This window comes from Archocentrus centrarchus, chromosome 13, assembly GCF_007364275.1.
Source record: "Archocentrus centrarchus isolate MPI-CPG fArcCen1 chromosome 13, fArcCen1, whole genome shotgun sequence".
Classification (NCBI taxonomy): domain Eukaryota; kingdom Metazoa; phylum Chordata; class Actinopteri; order Cichliformes; family Cichlidae; genus Archocentrus; species Archocentrus centrarchus.
Window position 1 is genome coordinate 39,114,646 of NC_044358.1, and position 20,793 is coordinate 39,135,438.

At 43.5% G+C, this 20,793-nt stretch overlaps 2 protein-coding genes across 2 annotated transcripts; one reads left to right on the forward strand and one right to left on the reverse strand.

Moving 5' to 3' along the window:
* Positions 1-383: 383 nt before the first annotated feature.
* Positions 384-11,272, forward strand: LOC115791046 (complement C2). Its single transcript, XM_030745133.1, has 19 exons — positions 384-520; positions 629-741; positions 1,040-1,187; positions 1,270-1,455; positions 1,818-1,991; positions 2,161-2,259; positions 2,354-2,496; positions 2,635-2,776; positions 2,936-3,070; positions 3,200-3,304; positions 3,429-3,566; positions 3,705-3,811; positions 3,906-4,029; positions 9,731-9,890; positions 9,963-10,036; positions 10,209-10,324; positions 10,398-10,527; positions 10,610-10,659; positions 10,748-11,272. The coding sequence occupies exons 1-19, from the start codon at positions 469-471 to the stop codon at positions 10,913-10,915; spliced, it is 2,364 nt and encodes a 787-aa protein (XP_030600993.1). The 5' UTR covers positions 384-468; the 3' UTR covers positions 10,916-11,272.
* Positions 11,094-20,557, reverse strand: pnkp (polynucleotide kinase 3'-phosphatase). The gene is made up of 17 exons (XM_030745134.1): positions 20,206-20,557; positions 19,076-19,122; positions 16,684-16,962; positions 16,296-16,580; positions 15,873-15,952; positions 15,672-15,729; positions 15,466-15,573; positions 15,302-15,373; positions 14,842-14,890; positions 13,878-13,948; positions 13,653-13,745; positions 13,467-13,563; positions 13,321-13,382; positions 12,573-12,682; positions 11,960-12,047; positions 11,786-11,853; positions 11,094-11,592 (listed from the first exon to the last, which is right to left on the reverse strand). The coding sequence occupies exons 1-17, from the start codon at positions 20,324-20,326 to the stop codon at positions 11,472-11,474; spliced, it is 1,809 nt and encodes a 602-aa protein (XP_030600994.1). The 5' UTR covers positions 20,327-20,557; the 3' UTR covers positions 11,094-11,471.
* Between the last annotated feature and the right edge of the window lie 236 nt (positions 20,558-20,793).

Genomic DNA, 20,793 nt, shown 5'->3' on the forward strand with positions numbered 1-20,793 from the left:
TGTTTTATTGAAATGTGCACCTGCGCACAGCACAGTGAGCAAACACAAACACACCAAGAACACTGCTGCAGACACACAGCAGTCTCAGTCATTTAACAATGATTCCAGGTGATTTGGCACAACAACGACAACAGTATTTAGTGTTCAGTAGCAAGGAGTGCGTTGTGTTTGCGAGATTTGAAACTGAAAAAGGATCCTGACATCTGGTTTGTTTTAGCTTGGCGTTTTAAATATGTCACCAAGCAGAACAAGACCTCAGAGAACCCAGAAGAAAGAGAGAGAAATACTTCTATCAAAACTAAAAGTGAGTGGACGAATCTGTCCTCTGTCCTAAATTGCTCAATCCCTCCTATTCCTGTTAGTTCTTCTGTGTTAATGGGTAATCAGTCATCAAATAAAGGAACTGACTGCAGGTCAACAGAGACACTCTTGTTGTGGCTTCTGTTACTTAAAGATAAAAAGGAAGCCATGCGTGTCAATCCTGTACCGTGGATCATCCTCTTCATGTCTGTCCGTAGGGGTGAGCATTTCACATTTAAGTGCATTTGATTATGTCAAATGTGGGTACGCTGTACATACGTGCAGAGCTTCGTGTTTGTCACCAACGGCTTTACTTTTTGTGCTCTAGTGTCCCTGCAGGTGACCGACTACGAGTATGAGTACGTCGCTTATGATGAAGAACAGCCTGTGAACTGCTCGGTTTCAGAGAGTATCAATGGTGGACATGTCACCTACTCCAAGGTACACACACACACACACAAAAAAAAATGTGTACATCTTTTTATTTAAATCAGTCTTGGTGAGAATGTCAGCTAAAATGCTGAAGTACCATATTTTAAATAGTGTAAAGATGCAGTTTTAGTTCTCGTGTGTGGTAGTTTTATATAAAACTGCCAACAAAAAAATTACATTTTCTGGTCATTATATAAAAAAAAAGGACTAAAATGTTAGGGAAGTGATACAACAGGGGCATGGATTTACTGGAAAACCTCATGTTGCCTAATCTGTTTATTTAAATGACCACATGTTTCCTCCCCAGGGAGGGCTGGAGGGCAGCGTGCTGACCTATCACTGCGGCCCGGGGCAATACCCATACCCAGTTAGCTATAGGACTTGTGGCGAACATGGGGAGTGGTCACCCATGAGATTAGCCAGTGGCAGACTTATGTCTGGAGCCACATGTAAAGGTAATGTTGATGATGTATTTAGTATCATATGCACAAGAAAATGGTCTCATTTTGGTGTTCTACACATCCTTCTCTCACCCAGATGTGAGGTGTCCGGCTCAGCTCCAGCTGGATCACGGTGACTTCTGGCCCAGGGACCAGTGGTTCCGCGTTGGGACAACGCAGAGTTTCTCCTGCCAGGAAGGCTTCACCCTGTACGGCTCAGCACAGAGAAACTGCACTCTCTCTGGGGACTGGACAGGATCCACTCCTGTCTGTGACAACCATGGTGAGAAAAACAAAAAAGCATGTCAGTGATATTTTTTCTTTATTTTATCATCTGATATTAGTGAACAGAAAAAAAATTTAAAGAAACTCCACTTGTACAAACATGTGGCCCTTTATCCAGGTTTACACTGGACAGCAGCTTTTAGTAATTACATATCAGTATCCCTGTGATCACATTTTAATATTAGTTCATTGTGACATCTATTCAGTTTTTTAAAATCATGTGCATATAATATATTGATGCCTAAAAAAGCCTATTTGCATCACTACAACATGCTACATAATTACTTTTGATAATAATAAAGCTTCATGAGTAACCACTTCATGAGCAAAAACACGAATAGACTTTTTCATTAATTTCAGCTGAGGACTGCAATGATCCGGGGATCCCACCGGGGGCCCTGAGGTCAGCAGGCCGGTTCCTCAGGGGAGAAAAGTTGACTTACCGGTGTCAGACCGGGCTGTCTCTGCTCGGGTCGGCCGAAAGGTTCTGTCTGGAGCACAGGGAGTGGAGCGGATCCACACCACGCTGCCAAGGTGCGTTAGACTTACAGAACATTAATTTTCAAGACCAAAATAAAAAAGTTTCCTTTAATAATATCACCAACAGATTTGCAGCAAATGACCATCATGTCAGTGCATTCACAACACATGGTTAACTGTTATATTATTTATGATTTATTTTTAAAAAAGTGCTTTGTTGCAGGTCCAAATACCTTTGACTCACCCAGCGCGGTGGCTGCAGCCATGACAGGATCGCTTGCAGGAGTGATGGATGTGCTGTCACCACAGGACAAAAAGAAAGGTGACTGTCCAACATGTTAAACATATTCACATAAAACTGGTATACAGATAAAGAACAATGACATGAAATAAAACTTCCACTTTGTGTTTTAAAGAGGAAAGCATATCCTTCGGCCGAACCTTCCGTGTGGGTGAAGTCAGCCGTATGCACATCTACATATTACTGGACACATCAGGAAGCATCCAAAAGGATGAGTTTGAAAAGTCCAGAAACGCCACCATTGCTTTGATCAGAAAGGTCTGCGGCGAATGAGCTCAGCGTGACAACCTGAGTCTCCAACAATGAAATCGTTTATTCTCTTTAAACCCCCTGTTTATGCGTCTTCCTCTTTCAGCGAGTGAGAAACCTACTCATCTTCTTCTTTTTTCTCTCCAGCTGGACAGCTATGAAGTACAGCTGAATTTCCACGTGTTGTCCTTTGCCAGCGAGGCTAAAGACATCGTCGACATCGCAGACACAGATTTAAGTGGTAGCGTTGACAGCGTCATATGGAATCTCTTGGATTTTGACTACAAGAGTATGAGTCTGCTTGTTCTGCCTTTATTTGAAAATCATGTCTTTTGATTGATGGCACACTGCAATCATGACTCGACCTTTTTGTTTTATAGGTAACTGTATCATTTATACCCCGCCACCCCACACAATGATTCGTTCTTCTTTGTTGATTCATGTGTAGGCCACGGGCGCAAAACGGGCACCAACCTCTACGCTGCTCTGCAACGTGTCAATGAGAAGATAAGCTTCTTTAAAGTCGACAAAACCAACAACAGATTTAATGAGACCCAGAACATCATCATCATAGCAACAGACGGTGACGACACTCAAAGAATCTCACAAACTCATGCTCAAAACCATCTATTAAGCAAAGATTTTTCAGTCACTAGAGCTACTTTATTTATCTTTAGTCAGCATTCATCCTCTAATGTCTACCTGCCTGCAGGTTACTCCAACACAGGGAGAAACTCTGACAGTGCCCTCACTCGGATCCGGCATTTACTGGGTTATAGTGACAAAGGCCCAGATCACACAAATGAGAGAATGCTAGGTATTGTGATGCGAATAAAGTAGAAATAGATATATCATGATGCAATCAGAAATTGTACATGAAAAGTTTTAGTGAGCTGAGTTTGAGTTCCCGTCTGTACTGATGTTTTTATGTGCGCTTTCAGACGTCTATGTGTTTGGTGTCGGGCAGAACGTGAATAAAGATGAGCTGAATTCTTTGGCCTCAAACAAACGTGGTGAGACGCATGTCTTCATCCTCAAAGACTTTGAAAAACTGGGAGATGTGTTCAACAAAATGATTAGTAAGTAGGGAACCGCCCTCCACTCTGACACAAAAGAACCATATGAAACCACATTAATCATTCATGTTTCATATTTCCAGCATTTTCTAGTACTGAAGTATAAACATTCCAGTGATTATTTGTTAAACAATAAAACAGGTGATAAGAGTGTGACTAAGTGTGGGGTGGCTCAGGAAGACATCTCCAAGGAGCAGGAGATATGGGGAAGAGCTTTCACCAGCCCCTGGCACGTCGCTCTGACATCAGTAAGAACTTTACTGACACTGACAGAAAAAATAAAGAACTCCTTTTCTATATCTCAAGGGGATTTTTACACCCTTACATTTTCCTTCCCTGTAGGCTGAATGGGGTGTCAAGTCCTGTTTTGGATCCATTGTAAGCGAGAACTGGGTGCTGACAGCTGCTCATTGCTTTGACAAAGACAGGACAATCAAAATCCCACAGCAACTCATCATAGAACACGGTTGGTGCCACTGGGAAATTTTTAGAAATGTACAGTCATGGCCAAAAATTTCAAGAATGAAGTATTGGTTTTCAAAAAGTTTGCTGCTTCAATTTTTTTTTTAAGATGGCAGTTTGCAATACTCCGCAATGTTATGAAGAGTGATCAGATGAATTGCAAATAATTGCAAAGTCCTTCTTTGCCATGAAAATGAACTAAAGCCCCCAAAACACATTTCCACTTCATTTCTGTTGACAGAGACAAGGCTGGAGATCACTCCGTGCTGATTGAGTTTGAATAGCAGATTGGATGCTTTAAAGGGATAGTTCTTAAAATTATTGTTCTTCCTCTGTTAACCATGGTTTCCTGCAAGTAAGCGTGCAGTCGTCATTGCTTTGCATAAAAACAGCTTCACAGTCATGGGTATTGCTGCTTGTAAGACTGCATCTAAATCAACCATTTATTTGATCATCAGCTTCGCGGAGAGAGGTTGAATTGTTGTAAAGAAGGTTTCAGGGGGCCCAAGAAAGTCCAGCAACTACCAGGACCATCTCCTCATGGTGATTCAGCAGCAGGATCGGGGTACCACCAGTGCAGTGCTTGCTCAGGAATGGCAGCAGGCAGGTGTGAATGCACCTGCACACACAGTGAGGTGAAGACCTTCGGAGGATGGCCTGGCATCAAGAAGGGCAGCAAAAAAGCCACTTGAGAAAAAACATCAAGAACAGACTAATATTCTGCTAAAAGTACAGGCATTGGACTGCAGAGGACTGGGGTAAAGTCATTTTCATTGATGAAGCCCCTTTCCGATTGTTTGGGGTATCTGGAAAAATGATTGTCCGGAGAACAAAAGGTGCCATCAGTCCTGGGTCAAACCAACAGTAAAGCATCCCGAGACCATTCGTGTATGGGGGTTGTGTCTCATCCAAGGGCGTGAGCTCACTCACAAGAATACAGCCATGAATTATGCATGGCACCAAATCAGTTTGGTGAAAAACAATGCCTTCGTGCCATAAGGCAAAAGTGAAAACTAAGTGGCTCAGTGAACAAAACATTTGGGTCCATGACCTGGAAACTCTGCATTTGTGGTCAAGCAATTGTGGTCAATCCTCAAGAGTCAAGAACCTGTGAATTCTGACAAACTATTAAGCAGTAATTATGCAGGTATGGGTCGCTATCAGTCAGGATTTGGCCCACCTGTTGATTGACAGCATGCCAGGGCGAACTGCAGAGGTCTTGAAAAGGAAGGGCCAACACTGCAAATACTCTGTGCATAAACTTAATCTAACTGTAATGAAAGGCTTTGAAACATATGAAATGCTTGTGATTATGCTTCAGTACACCATAGAAACATTTGACAAAAAGCCCTAGAAACACTTAAGCAGCAAACTTTGTGAAAACCAATACTTGTGTCATTCTCAAAAACTTTTGGCCACAGCTGTAGCTCAGTATAAGAGACTAGCAGACAAAAGACTGATGTAAAAATTGTATGTTGGGGAAATACATTCTTGGAGATTAATTTCATTTGATGATTTTGGGTGCTAGGACGCTGACATACCTAAACCCAGTCTCAAGGAGACACGACCTAGTGCCAGTCCCAAACCTGGATAAATGGTAGCGTTGCATCAGGACAGAAATCTGGCATAAAATCAAACATGTGGATCCATTCGCTGTGGCAATTCTTTGGAAAAATAAGAAAGCAATCAAAAGTACTCTAAGGGCCCTAATATACCAGTCCGCAGGTTTAGAGTGCTGGAGTTTTTATTTCATTGCATTTTATAATCCTGATTTGCTTTTTAATCCTAAATTAGTATTTAATCTTAATTCAGTACTTAATCATAATCCATCCATCCATTCTCTTCCGCTTATCCGGGGCCGGGTCACGGGGGCAGGAACCTGAGCAGAGAAGCCCAGGTTTCCCTCTCCCCAGCCACCTCCTCCAGCTCATCCGGAGGGACCCCAAGGCATTCCCAGGCCAGCTGAGAGATATAATCTCCCCAGCGTGTCCTGGATCTACCACAGGGCCTCCTCCCAGTGGGATATGCCCGGAACACCTCACCCAAGAGGCGGCCAGGAGACATCCTAATCAGATGCCCGAGCCACCTCAACTGGCTCCTTGCAATGTGGAGGAGCAGCGGCTCTACTCTGAGCCCCTCCCGGATGGCTGCAGTCCTCGCCTTATCTCTAAGGGAGAGGCAGCCACCCTTCGAAGGAAACTCATTTCTGCCGCTTGTATTCACGATCTTATTCTTTCGGTCACTACCCAAAGCTCGTGACCATAGGTGAGGGTAGGAACGTAGATCGACTGGTAAATTGACAGCTTCGCTTTTACACTAAGCTCCCTCTTCAAAACGACAGACCGGTGCAGCGTCCGCATCACTGCAGAAGCAGCCCTGATCCGTCTGTTGATCTCCCGCTCCCTTCTCCCGTCACTCGTGAACAAGACCCCGAGATACTTGAACTCCTCCACTTGGGGCAGGAACTCGTCCCTGAGCCAGAGAGGGCACTCCACCCTTTTACGGCTGAGGACCATGGCCTCAGACTTAGAGGTGCTGATTCTCATGCCAGCCACTTCACGCTCAGCTGCGAACTGTTCCACTGCGAGCTGTAGGCCACCCCCTGATGAAGCCAACAGGAGTGCATCATCTGCAAAGAGCAGAGATGAGATTCTGAGGCCACCAAGGAAGAAGCCTTCCGCCTCCTGGCTACGCCTAGAAATTCTGTCCATAAAAATTATGAACAGAATCAGTGACAAAGGGCAGCCCTGACAGAGTCCACACCCACAGGAAACGAATCCGACTTATTACCGGCTATACGGACCAAGCTCTCACTGCGGTTGTACAGAGACCGAATGGCCCACAACAATGGGCCAGACACCCCATACTCCTGCAGGGTTCCCCACAAGATACCCCGAGGGACACGGTTGAATGCCTTCTCCAAGTCCACAAATCACATGTAGACTGGTTGGGCAAACTCCCACACACACTCGAATATCTTTGAGAGGATAAAAAGCTGGTCCAGCGTTCCACGACCAGGACAAAAACCACATTGTTCCTCCTGGATCCGAGGTTTGACTAATGGGTGGACCCTCCTTTCCAGCACCCTGGCATAGACCTTGCTGGGGAGGCTGAGGAGTGTGATCCCCCAAAAGTTGGAGGAGTTTGTGTGTGCCACCTTATCGTGGTGGAGGGGTTTGTGTGTCTCAGTGATCCCAGGTGCTATGTTGCCCTGGGGCTTGTCCCCCTGGTAGGGTCTTCCATGGCAAGCTGGTCCCAAGCTGGTGAGGGTCCAGACAAAGAGCGGTTCAGAAGACCCCTATGTCTGCAACAACGAGGGAACAGTTTACCCTGCCTGGGACAGGGTTACCAGGGCCCCACCCTGGAGCCAGGCCTGGGGAGGGAGCTCGAGGGAGAGCATCTGGTGGCCGGGCATTAGCCCGTGGTGCCTGGCCGGGTGCAGCCCAAAGAGGTTACATGGGCCCGCCTTCCTGTAGGCCCACCACCCGCAGGAGGTGTCGTAGGGGTCGGGTGCAGTGTGTGTTGGGCGGTGGCCAAGGGCAAAGACACTGGAGGGGTGTGATTGGGAGGAACGGCCTGCCTGATCTGAACTCGAATGGTGTTTTGTTATTGGTCTTCTGTGTAAACCACAGTTTGTCCATAACGAACAGCATGTTCGAACATATAGATGTCCATAAGTGCACATGGCACCAGGACACCCTAGGTCGCAGGTTGATGATCGATTTTGTAATTGTATCACCAGATCTGCGGTCGTATGTTCTGGAGCAGGGGTATTCAACTCCAGGCCTCGAGGGCCGGTGTCCTGCAGGTTTTAGATGTGTCCCTGATCCAACACACCTGAATCAAATGGCTGAATTACCTCCTCAGTATGCAGTCAAGTTCTCCAGAGTCCTGCTAATGACTTCTATATTTGACTCAGGTGTGTTGAAGCAGAAACACATCTAAAACCTGCAGGACACTGGCTCTCGAGGCCTGGAGTTGAATACCCCTGTTCTGGAGCCTCGGGCGAAGAGAGGAGCTGAGCTGTCAACTGATCACCACCTGGTGGTGAGATGGATCAGGTGGCGGGGGAAGATGCTGGACACACCTGGCGCACCTAAACATATTGTGAGGGTGCGCTGGGAACGCCTATCAGAAGCCCCAGTTCGGGAGATCGTCAACTCCCACCTCCGGCAGAACTTCTACAGCATTCCGAGGGAGGCTGAGGACATTGAGTCCGAATGGACCATGTTCCGCACCTCTATTGTTGAGGCTGCTGCTCAGAACCATGTCTGCAAGGTGGTTGGTGCTTGTCGTGGTGGTAACCCCCGAACCAGATGGTGGTCACCGGAGGTGAAGGGAGCCATCAAACTGAAGAAGGAGTCCTATCGGGCTTGGTTAGCCTGTGGGACTCCGGAGGCAGCTGACAGGTATCAGCCGGCCATGCGGAACGCAGCTCGGGCAGTGGCCGAAGCAAAAACTTGTGTGTGGGAGGTGTTTGGTGAGGCTATGGAAAAAGACTTTCGGATGACTGCTTTTTAAAAAGCAGTTAAAAACTTTCCTTTTTAAAAAGGCCTTCTATTGAGAAATTTTAATGAATTTTTACGGTGTTTAATTATTTTTGGCTTTACATTATTGGTTTTTAGATATTATGGTGTTTATTTACTGTCTGTTTTTGTGTGTTTTCTGCATGTACAGCGCTTTGTGACTAGTGTCTGTGAAAAGCGCTAAATAAATAAAATTTACTTACTTACGACATCGAAGCAATTCTGGCAAACCGTCAGGCAACTCAGAAGGGGAAAGCGGTGCTCCACTCACACGGTTTATAGTGTGGGTGGGGTGCTGCTGACTTCAACTGAGGCTATAGTCAGACGGTGGAAGGAATACTTCGAAGACCTCCTGAATCCCACTGACACGCCTTCTGTAGTGGAAGCAGAAGTCTGGGGACGAGGGGCATGACTTGCCCATCACTGGGGGTGAGGTCACTGAGGTGGTTAAACAACTCCTTGGTGGCAGGGCCCCTGGGGTGGATGAGATTCGCCTTGAGTTCCTGAAGGCTCTGGATGTTGTAGGGCTGTCTTGGTTGACACGCCTCTGCAACATCGCGTGGAGATCTGGGGCAGTGCCAATGGATTGGCAGAATGGGGTGGTGGTCCCCATCTTTAAGAAGGGAGGGAGGGTGTGCTAAATTATAATTTAGATTAGAATTCTAATTAAACATGAATTCTGATTACATTTTAATTCTAATTTAGTTTAAACTCAAATCGTTTTTAATCCTTAACAAATCCTAATCACTAATATGGTGTTTAATCATAATAGCTGATATTTCTAATTTAGTTTTTAATCTCATTCAAGTTTATATTTGCGATCAAATCTTTAATCATAATTTGTTTTTAATCCTAAAAAAAAGGAATTCAGATTTTGTTGTAATTCTAATCATTTTTTTTTTTTACCCTAATTAAGTTACCAATCCTAAATTGGTTTTTTAATCCTAAAGAAATTTTAATGCCCAATAGAATTTTAATCTTAATATATTTTTAAATCTTAATTCAGTTTTAATATCAAGTTATTTTTTAATCCCAATTACATTTTTTATCCAAATTTTGTTTTTTAAACCTGATTCAGTCCCAATTTAGCTTTTAATCATAATGGAATAAACTGCAGATGTTAGTACTGCAGATGTTTATCATTGTGTTATACACTGAAATCAGTTCATTTGTTCCCAGGTCTTTCAAAACCTAGAGAATCTGTCAGTGTTAAGAGAGTGATCGTGCACCCCAACTACAGCATCAACGCACTCGAACACAGAGGGGTCTCTGAGTTTTATGACTATGATGTGGCTCTGCTGGAGACCAACAGCAGCATCCCACTGTCATGGAGCGCCAGGTAAAATGAACTGCACATTGTGTGCCTTTCTAATCCTGTTTTCATGCTTATCATCTGTGTGTTCAACAACAGACCAATCTGCCTACCATGTACCATACCAGGCTCCCGAGCCATGAAGAAAATCAACTCCACCTGTGACGAGCACAGTAGGTGACCTTTACCTTCTCAAAAACGTGATCTGTAAGGAGTCTGTTTTACAAACGCGTTTATCATCTTAAGTTTGTTTCCCATTTTAAACAGTTTTAATGATGTGACACAAAACTAAGGATAAAATCTTGAATAAATGATCATATATTCTGAATAAAATGAATGTTACAGGAAAGGAATTACTAACGCATGAGCAGACTCCCGCCTTTTTCAACCATAAGACCTCGAATACTGGAACAAATGTTCAGTATGAACGTAAAGAAACACACATCCATATGGGCAGTCAGGTGAGTGCTGCGTTCACAATCATCATCAGTACTGTGGTGAAAATGATTCGTTACAGTGCACATTTGTCTGCAGAGGCCCGACTGTGTGGCGAAAGCAAGAAAATTTCTAGACGACACAAATGTGACTGTGGATGAGTTTGTACCTGACAGATTCCTCTGCTCTGGAGGCACTAAAAACTATAAGGATGCTGTTACATGCCAAGGTCTGGTCTCTTGTGGATAGCAATCCTAACAATTTGACCAAGACAGGAATCACTTAACAGCTCCATGTGTGTTTCTGTATAGGTGACTCTGGCGGGTCCCTGTTTCTGCAGAAAAAGAAGCGCTACTTTCAGGTCAGACAGTTTCCCTATATCTATAAGAGCCTGACAGTGAACTGAGACATCAATGTCAAATGGACATTTTTCCTGCTCTTATCACCAGGTGGGGCTAGTGAGCTGGGGCATCATAGACATATGTCAACTACAGATATCAAGGTCCAGCGAGCTGCCTCCCGATGCTCGAGACTTTCACATTGACCTCTTCAAAATAATGTCGTGGTTGAAGCAGCATCTGGGGGAGGTAATCCAGTTCCTGCCGGACATCGACTGAGCAGATCCAGGATTAGTCTGCAGGGATAGGCTTGATTTAAGCCACACAGGTTTCAGCTGAGCAAATGCAAAAGGGGTGAACTCGTTCCACATCTTATAGAGATAGATTCTTTATTGATCCCGAAGGAAATGAGGTCATCCAGCAGCTTAAGACGCAGGAATACTTAGAGTCAATCAAATTGATTTTCTATACCTTTATTATAATATTCAGTAACAAGGATTTCTGAAGCTGTGGTGTAGTAAAATTACACAAATCGTATACAATATATAGTAGAAAATTAACTCTGCTTGCTTTTCCAGTTTATTTCATTTCTAAACTGACATTACTGCATGACTAATAAAACTACTGTCAAGTTGATTCATTTAGATGTGTTCAATTATCCCTTAACAAAGTATCTAATTTTGTTGTTGGACGTTGAGGCTAGAAGCCTTATTGAATGCATAAAAGCTAGGAAACGTGTGCAGTGCATCATCCAGCCCATGAGCTGAAATAAATGTTGACATCTGCTGACTTTACTGGGTGTCATTTTGGATTTGGAAAAGCAAAAGGTGTCCAATCATCCCTCAGAGAACTGTCTGAACAGGGTTTCTGATTGCTCGTCTTTGAAGTTTGGAACAAAGTGGATCTGCAGGATCTCAGAGAATCCCTCAGAGAGAACAGGAGCCTTAAAGTGTTTCCTGTTCAGAGAGAGACAGAGCAAGATTCAAGAGGTTAAGAACTGTTACTACCAGAATATAGAATTCAATCTGTGACACTTCATATATAATAATAAAGATTAAAAGAACAGGTTCTGAAAATGTGACACTCTCCCAAGCTCTCTGCTTGGAGTGTGGGAGGAAAGGGCTGTTCTTCCTGACCATTTTTACTTACTTATAGCTGTGGAAAACCATGTCATTGACCTTGGCATGTTTAGTGTCTGATGGAGCCATCTCACGGAACTGGGAACAATAATGATGCATTTAAAAACAACAACAACAACAACAACAACAAAGGATTAAAAATACACAAGGGTAAAATGGGTCCGTGTGGACGGGTGAGTCATACCCTGTTGTTGTGTTTGGCTTCCTCCAGCGTGGCAGAGAAGTGAAAACAGCGACAAGGCACACCTGCTGCTTTGGCCACATCCACATAGCTACAAAATACACACAAACTGTCGGTTACACAGGCACAAAGGAAGGACAAAAGAATTATGAAACACAATAATGAAAATTTCTTCAAGAGCTTTTTTTTCTACAAGGGTAAAATGAATGCTTGTCAAAACAGAATTTAATAACTGGCGTTTGCACGCCCTGGATCTTTTCTCTCTCTTTACCCCTCAAACGTGAAATACAGCAATGAATTCAAGTAGCCTGTTGTTGCATAATGCGGTGCATTACACTGAGCTAATGCAGTGTAATGCAATTGTTCCACAAACATCAACCAGATATGTGACTTTATCAGACGTTTGTCGAAGCACGCGGTGAACATCTCCACCCTGCTCGCAAATATATCTGACTGTGTATACTTGTGTGAGTCGTGGCGTGACTCCTCCAGCTTATGACTGTGTGTATTCAGGTGAGGTGGATCTGAGTATATAGATGTGTAATGTAATGAATCAGGAGACACACACATACACACACACACAAATGCAGCCGAACTGAGGCTGAGGTGCTTTTACCGTTTGCGAGACTCTGGGTCTGGGTTGGTGTTATCTACAGCTACGCTGCGGCCCTCCTTCAGAGCGCGCTCACATGCCGACACGCAGTTTTGCCATGAACCGAGCGTGTCCTGATCCAGAAACAAAAGGAAAGCAGTATTACACAGAAAATACACACAATAATGATGGCAAACATATAATTTGGTGATTTATGATAAGCAAAAGTGATAATGGGACAAATGTGGTGCAAAACAACAACAAAACACATTATTTCAGAAAATGCAACGATAACGAGAGCACCGCTGAGCGCGTGCCAACGCTCGGCTGTTTTGAATCGGTAACGGGGAGGAAGGGGGAGGGGTGGGTATCAGTGAACAAGTGTGTGAAGTTTGATGGGTCTAGCTTGAACAGTGTGCATTTGAGTTATTGCATTCACAAGATTTTCAGAATACTTGACCTCTGACCTTTACTTTCTTCAGGTCAGGGTCACCAAGATTTTTAGTGAATGAAGCTATGGTGTGCATTAACGCATTTGTGTGACACAGATGCCGATGGCAAGGCTATGACAACAGCTCGACTTTTTCTTACCAAACAGCTGAGCTCAAAATGCCAGAAAAAAAATTGAAAATATTTAGTGCTTTTTTTGTTTTGTTTTGTTTTGAGTTTCCTGAGATGCTGCATCACAGGCCTACTGTATGAATGCAGGGGTTAAGTGGAGAAACATCCCCACAATCAGAATACTGCACATAAGACCAAATGTTCCACTCACCCTGTTGACATAGACGTAGCCCTTTGGAATAACATGGGTGTGGAAGAAGGTGGATTTACCGGCTGGGGATCAAAGGAAGATGGAATGAGATCAGATGGGTATTTGTCAAAGGTGTGAACAGAAAGGCGTCTCAGTGTTTTTCTTACATGCAGGGAATCCCACAGCAACAATTACTTCAGTGTCGCTGGAGGTGAGGGAGGAGGATGGTGGGTCGTACAGCCTGGCAGCGGAGTCAAGCTTTCTCTAGAAATGTAAATAAAGAGAACCTCAAAGAAGATACAGAAACAGATGACAAATATTATTCTCATATGTACAGGTTACACTGTACCCACAGGGTCAAATTCAGGCAGACTGTAGGGGGCGCACTTCCAACCCAAAAAGTATTCCTCTGGAGTGTAGAACTGCAGTCCGATGTTTAAAGCGAACTGTGACATGAGGAAAAAAAAAAAAAGACATTCCCAATTTAACATATAAGAAAACTCCAAAACAACAGGTAACACTTGATGCTACAAAAGATGCAAATACAATTCACTCTAAACTCCTAACATCACTCTTACCAGCCGGTCACTGCAAGAGAAGTCCTTTTTCTTCTTCCCTGGAGCCCAGTTTTCTGGTCTTCCTGCAGCATCTGGGCACACAGTTAAATCACATGCTGTGTGTGCGTGTTTGTGCAGCTCTTGCGTCTTTGGGTTTTGGGAGATTTAGTAAAGTTAGGGCTGCTTTTATGGATTGAGGGGAAAAGGACTGACGTTAACATTCCACTTTAGTTTAGTTTCCAAACTGCAGAAATTAGTAGATAACGCAGGCACGTGCATCGGCCTTGCTGACTCATGTCAGTAAATAAGATGACATTTACCGATGATTTTTAATCTCCTGTTGCAATTTTGCAATGGCTAAATGTTCAAAGATAGTTATTACAAGTAGATGAAAAATAGCTCAGTATTTTTGTTTGAAATTAAAGCATTTTCAAAACCTCACGTCCGGGAAACATTTTAACCTAATATGCATGCCAGAGGGAACCCACACAGTCACAGGGAGAACATGTAAACTCGCCTCCAGTCACAAACAGGCCACTAAAAACCATAACCACTGGAGAAAACTATAGGACTGTGTACAGTACTATTTTATACTGAATTTGGTATTTTGACCTCTGCGTTAGAAGAAAGAACAAAAGTTACACTTTAGGACATTTATTTTAATGGTTTAGATTAATAATTAAATTCCAGAACTTATGGGCAATCATTTAAAAGTGATGTGATACAGATAATCTGATTTTATGACACCAATATGAAAACCCAGGCTACACGGTCAGATCTCCCATTTCAGCTTATACCAGCTAAAAAGGAGCTGATGTTCAGAGGAGTTTTTGTGACACAGCAATTTTTTAAACACAAGTCGTTCTACTTGTTATATAGTACTTTTACTCTTTCCACTGCTGGATATTAGATAACAGACAGCCTCCGATAAGTACGGACTGTTTCTCACTGTGGCAACAAAAATTACACACCTGAGATGACTTACCTCCAACATAAAAACTCTGTGTCTTGTCAACAGTCATGTGATCATTGGCCTGGGCAGGAAACACACATGCAAAAACATTCAAACTAAAGGAAAATGTCTTTCTCCTTTTAATAAGGACACTCACATACACACACACAACATGTACACTCTCACAATGTTCCTGTCTTTGTGGATCACATGACTTCTTATTTATTTAGAAAGTAAAATAAGAGTTTTTCTATAAGCCTCAGCTGAAAAATGTGGGTTTTGTTGTCATACTCTGCTTTGTAAATAAAAAAACAACTAAACAATTTAATGGCAAAGTGTGCAATAGTGAAATGAATAATGCGGAATAATGAGGGCAGCTTCTGTGACTCATCAGAACTCTTTTCTTTGTGCAGGCTGCCTCCACCTGAGTGCCATAAAGAAGTGTGCTTCTTAAATGGATGTGTGCGTGTTTCCATGTATGTTACCAATTTACCTTGTCACACAGGTGATTCCACATTCCCATAACTGGTTTCCTATAATTACCAGGACCAGTTGCTACAAACACCTGAAACACAGATGAGATCACCCATAAACAGCACTTTGCTTTCAAAGTCTACAAAAAACCCGACGAGAACCAACCTGTGCAACATGACTGACCTGCACAGGCAGCTTCAGAGTGGCGAGGATGTCCTCCACTTTGGATTTGAACACTTCTGGTCTCAGTTTGCCTTTAGCAATCCCCAGCTGGTTGGTGAAGAAGACCACCTGCAGGATGAGCAACAAATCCAGTGGACGGAGTGCATAAAATGTAACCTTGCAAAGTTAAACCTGTTTAACATTAGCTAACATTAGCTTCTTCCCACCTTGTACCCTTTTTTGAGCAGGCTTGCCAGCTTGGGCTGAATCTCTGGGTACAGAATCCTGGTAATTAAACACAAACAAATCTTGAAGATTAGACAATCTGGAAATGAAGCAATGACAAACGAAAATAAAGACTGTTGAGCTGTAGCTTAAAAAGGGAAAAAAAAAAAAAGAACAGGAAAACTTAAGGTGTGCAGACGTACTTCCAGTCATCCGGTGCTGTGGGAAAGACTTTGCCAGACTTGGTGGTGATGATACAGCCATCAATGTCAAACCCAGCGATCTGGAGGTAGAAGAGACACATCAGCTGTATGATTTCACAACCCCTAACATCTTGTGCTTAACACATAAACCTGAATGTAAATATCTTTTTAATCTCCATGTCAAGATTATCACCTCAGGGCCATTTTCAGCACAACTGCTGTTTTCAGATTGAACCCTGAGAGCCCCTGATCACATGCACTGTCTGTGACCCCCCCCCAAAAGATTAATTTTCCATGGAGAGCATGTACGGGTAATCTACAGCTGTGAGTGTATAATTTGCCTGTGTTCTATAAAGCACTCTCATCTGTAGATAAATAAAGGCAGTCTATATTTGCTGATCATTTGACTGAAACACTCCCCACCTTGTCACTCCCTTTGACACCAGCAGCCGTGTAAACCATTAAGTTGCCAAACTGCTGCCAGCTGCTCTTTAGACATGGTTTCGAAGGTGATGAAGACTGGATGCTGCTACTCTCCTCTGTCAGAGATTTTTCTGCAAATTCCTGGAGATGCTTGAGCTTTTCCTCAGCCAGTCTCTCTTCCTCATCCTCGTCATCTTTCATCTGCCTGTCTGAAGCCTCCTCATTTCTTCTTTGGCGCTTCGCCTCAGGCTGCTCTTTCTTTGGGCTCAGTCGCCTTTTAGATGACTAAACAACAAAGAAAAGCAAAGAAAATAGCACCTTATCCCTTTATTTATTTATATATTTGCTTATAGACAGTCAGATGCACAAATACACCACACACGTTCACCTTCATGGGAGAGGTAGAGAAGAAATCCTTTATGCTGCGCTTGGGCGTAGAACTCGACTGTTCCTGTTTTTCTTTCGAGCACGCCCCTCCTTTCGTCTTATCTGTTGCTTTCAGCCCTCTCTGTGCTGTGCTGGAGGCTATCCCATTGGAACTCAGAGAGTAGTTCAGTGTGAATGGGTGGCTCTGATTAACCAGGTAGAGAGTACCTCCGTGGGTGAGTTTACCTGACTGACCCCGGCCCAGCTTCTCACTATCCAGGAAACTTGGGTTTGGACCCAGCTGTGGAGAAATGGACATCAGACTGTAGCAGTTATAGTTAGCGCATGAGCTGTTAAATGAAAAGGTTGGATAAAGATAAAGGTGTGCTGACACCAGCTTTGAACATAATGATATGAGTCATGCGGCTGGATCAGTTGGTCCATTGTCTGGAGTCAAATATTAACCCCTCATGATGTTGAAGGGAGTGTAGCATGATTCCAGTATAACAGGCAGATTTAAAATACACTGCTCAAAAAAAATTAAAGGAACACTTTGAAAAAACATCAGATCTCAATGAGAAAAAAAATACTGGATATCTACACTGATATGGGCTGGGTAATGTGTTAGGAATGAGAGGATGACATCATTTGATGGAAATAAAAATTATCAACCTACAGAGTGCTGAATTCAAAGACAACCTGAAAATCATAGGTAAAAATGATACAACAGGTTAGTCCATTTTACCAAAATTTCATTTCAGCAACTCAAAATCATACTCAGTATTTTGCATGCCCCCCACATGGAGGAATCTCCTATCAAATCAAGACCAGGGCATCACTGAGTTCCTGGACAGTCTGATGGTGGTGTCAGATGGACTGAAACATAATGTCCCAGAGGTGTTCTATTGGATTTAGATCAGGCAAGCATGGCGGCCTGTCAGTGGTATCGATTCCTTCATCCTCCAGGAACTGCCTGCATGCTCTTGCCACATGAGGCTGGGCATTGTCATGTACCAGGAGGAGCCCGGGAGCCACTGCGTCAGCGTAGTGGGTCCAAGGATTTCATCCTGATACCCAGGGGCAGTCAGGGTGCTGTTGCCTAGCCTGTAGAGGGTCCCTTCATGGATATGCCTCCCCAGACCATCACTGACCCACCACCAAACATGCTGAACAATGTTACAGGTAGCATAACCTTCTCTATGGCTTCTCCAGACCCTTTCACATCTGTCCCATGTGCTGCTCTTAACTGTGAAAAGCACAGGGTGCCAGTGGTGGAGCTGGTAATTCTGGTACTCTACGACAAATGCCAATCGGGCTCCACGGTGCCGGGCAGTGAGCAGGGCCCACTAGAGGACATCAGAACCTCAGGCCACTCTTATGAAGTCTGTTTCTGACTGTTTGGTCAAAGACATTCACACCAGTAGCCTACCGGAGGTCATTTTGTAGGGCTCTGGCAGTGCTCATTGTAAGAGCCATTTCTTTTCCTTTATTTTGATTTACATTATTTGATTGTAGTTTGAGTGTCTGTATACTAGGGGGTGGTAAGAGGTGACAGGTTAAATAGGTTAGGGAATAATGACAGTCAGGCGTGCTGCTAGCTGGGAGGAAGCACACAGTTTTTTGACCGTCACCGTAGTGTTAGGTCGCGGGTGGCCAGTGATTGAGCCTTTCTTTTAGCTGCACGCAAGTTGTTTGTGTAGAGCTATTAAGTGCTTATTTGTTATGGACACTAATATGAAATAAATGAGATGAGCTTCACTGCATGGATGTTGTGGATGGGATGGCACTCATTTTTTAACCCACAGAGACGTATCAATCAAGCAATCACACCGGCCCCTCGGTAGTGGCCTGTGGCGGATCAAGTCACTACACTCATTCTGTTCCTCCTTGCACTAAGGAGCAGATACCGGTCCTGCTGATGGGTTAAGGACCTTCTATGGCCCTTTCCAGCTCTCCTAGAGTAACTGCTTGTCTCCTGGAATCTCTTCTGTGCTCTTGAGACTGTGCTGGGAGACACAGAAAACCTTCTGGCAATGGCACATATTGCTGTGCAACCTCTGTAGGGTTCAGGTATCGCCTCATGCTACCAGTAGAGCCACTGATCCTAGCCAAATGCAAAACTAGTGAAAAAACAGAAAATATAAGGAGGGATTCTTTTCAGTGGCCTCCACCTGTAAAACCATTCCTGTTTTGTGGGTTGTCTCATTGTTGCCCCTCTAGTGCACCTGTTGTTAATTTCATTAATACCAAAGCAGCTGAAACTGATTAACAACCCCTCTGCTACTCAACTGACCAGATCAATAACCAGGGGTTTAATTAACTTGATGCTACACTCTGACTAAAAAGTGTTCCTTTAATTTTTGTTTTGTGAGAACTGTATTACTGGGGAGGTATTCAGTGTAGGTTTTTCATACCTGTGTAACAACAGCATCCTGGTCTGCAAAGCAGGCCACCACCTTCACTGAAATAAATACAAGAGTTATAAAAATCTGGCCTCACAGAAATGTTTCATATCTATACACATGCAGCGCTGGAACATCAACAACAACAACAACAACAACAAAAACTAACTCATTGTTGATATGGGTCTATGGTGATTATATTTGTACATGCAGTCAAATATTTAGCAATATAAAGACTGAAGTTAATGCAGAAAAAAATGCTTCTGCTAATTTAGAAAATGATCTTGTGTCATCACTGTGTTAAAGTCTTTAGCCACCCCTCATTTCTGTATATTTTGCTTCCAAGGAGCCAGACTTTCTTAAAGTAATCCTGAGCAACAGTTCTCAGGGTTTCCTGAAGGTCTTCCAAAGTTTTTCTTTAACCATTGGCTGCTTTTTCACTCATTTTCAGTCCAGTCCTTGTACCTTATCACTTTCAGAGGAATGTTTTTTCCCCCGTTGTGTCGCTTGAATGACCTATGAATCCTTCAAGAGTAAAAAGGCACCTAAATCGAGGCACAAATCAGCATTGTGTTCACATATAACAGACAACTTAAAAATTTGAGGAAACTGGACAAGTGGAGGATACCCAGCAAACATGCCCCCTTGGGGTCTGTATGGGGCCACTGTGGGCAGACCACTATGGATTGATTCAGAAAAGAAAAGAAAAAAAAATCCAGTATCAGACTGGTTCTGTTTCTGGCTCACTATGGGGGTTAACTTTATCCGCCTTCCACTGATCATACGTTTTAATCCCAGTTAGGAACTTCTGGAGTGTGCGGGCTTAATGTGTGTATTTTCTGGATGGATGAATTAGCGGTGTTCCTCAGGGCCTGTCTCGTGTCATCACAGCAACGACACACACAGAAAAGACAAAAACCCACGAACCTGAACCAATACCCCTGATTTAACTTACTGACATAAAGACATGAATGAAGTACATCTGTCAGCCACATTACCGGCATCTTCTTGGGCTGCACATCATAAACAATTGAGCAGCTTTCAGGTGGGATGGACTAACGTTTAAACTACAACAGAGCACCCACAGCTCCGCAGATGTAAAGCTATGACGGTAAATGTGGCGTATGAGCAGCCAGCCTCACCCTGGTGTCGGGAGCATTTCTTGTCGGCAACCCCAGTGTCCGGACCCCGGCCCAGAATCACAGCCCGTCCATCCTGCAGGGGGATCTGGGCTCCAGAGGCGCCAACCAGCGTGCAGGACATTTTAAAAGTGGCCACAATGAGGCTGTTGGTCCGTTAATTCCAGATTTATGTTATGTTTGAGACTCTTTTTTTAAAGTTAAACCAATCTACAGGAGGTTAAACAGCCGCAAGTGGTAATGTTAATCATCACTACACGACAACTTCAATTTATTTATTTTTTCTGCTTTTAATGAAAAATGTGAAGGTTGCGCGAACTAACAAAACTATAATGGACTCCTTTTCCAGCCACCCGCTGCAGTCCGACGCAAAAATAGCCGCGTTTAGAAACCTCCCTTCCCCGAAGGTTCCGTTCAAACTACTGCGAAATTTTCCATGTAATTTTTGGACTCTTTGTTGATGTGTAATATAAAAATTGTAAATATTTAGAATATATTCCCTCATGTAATAAGAAGTTTGTTTTTTTTTAATTTATTTATTTATTTTGGGGCACTGAAGGAGTTAATTATAGTAATAGTTTCATGGTGCGC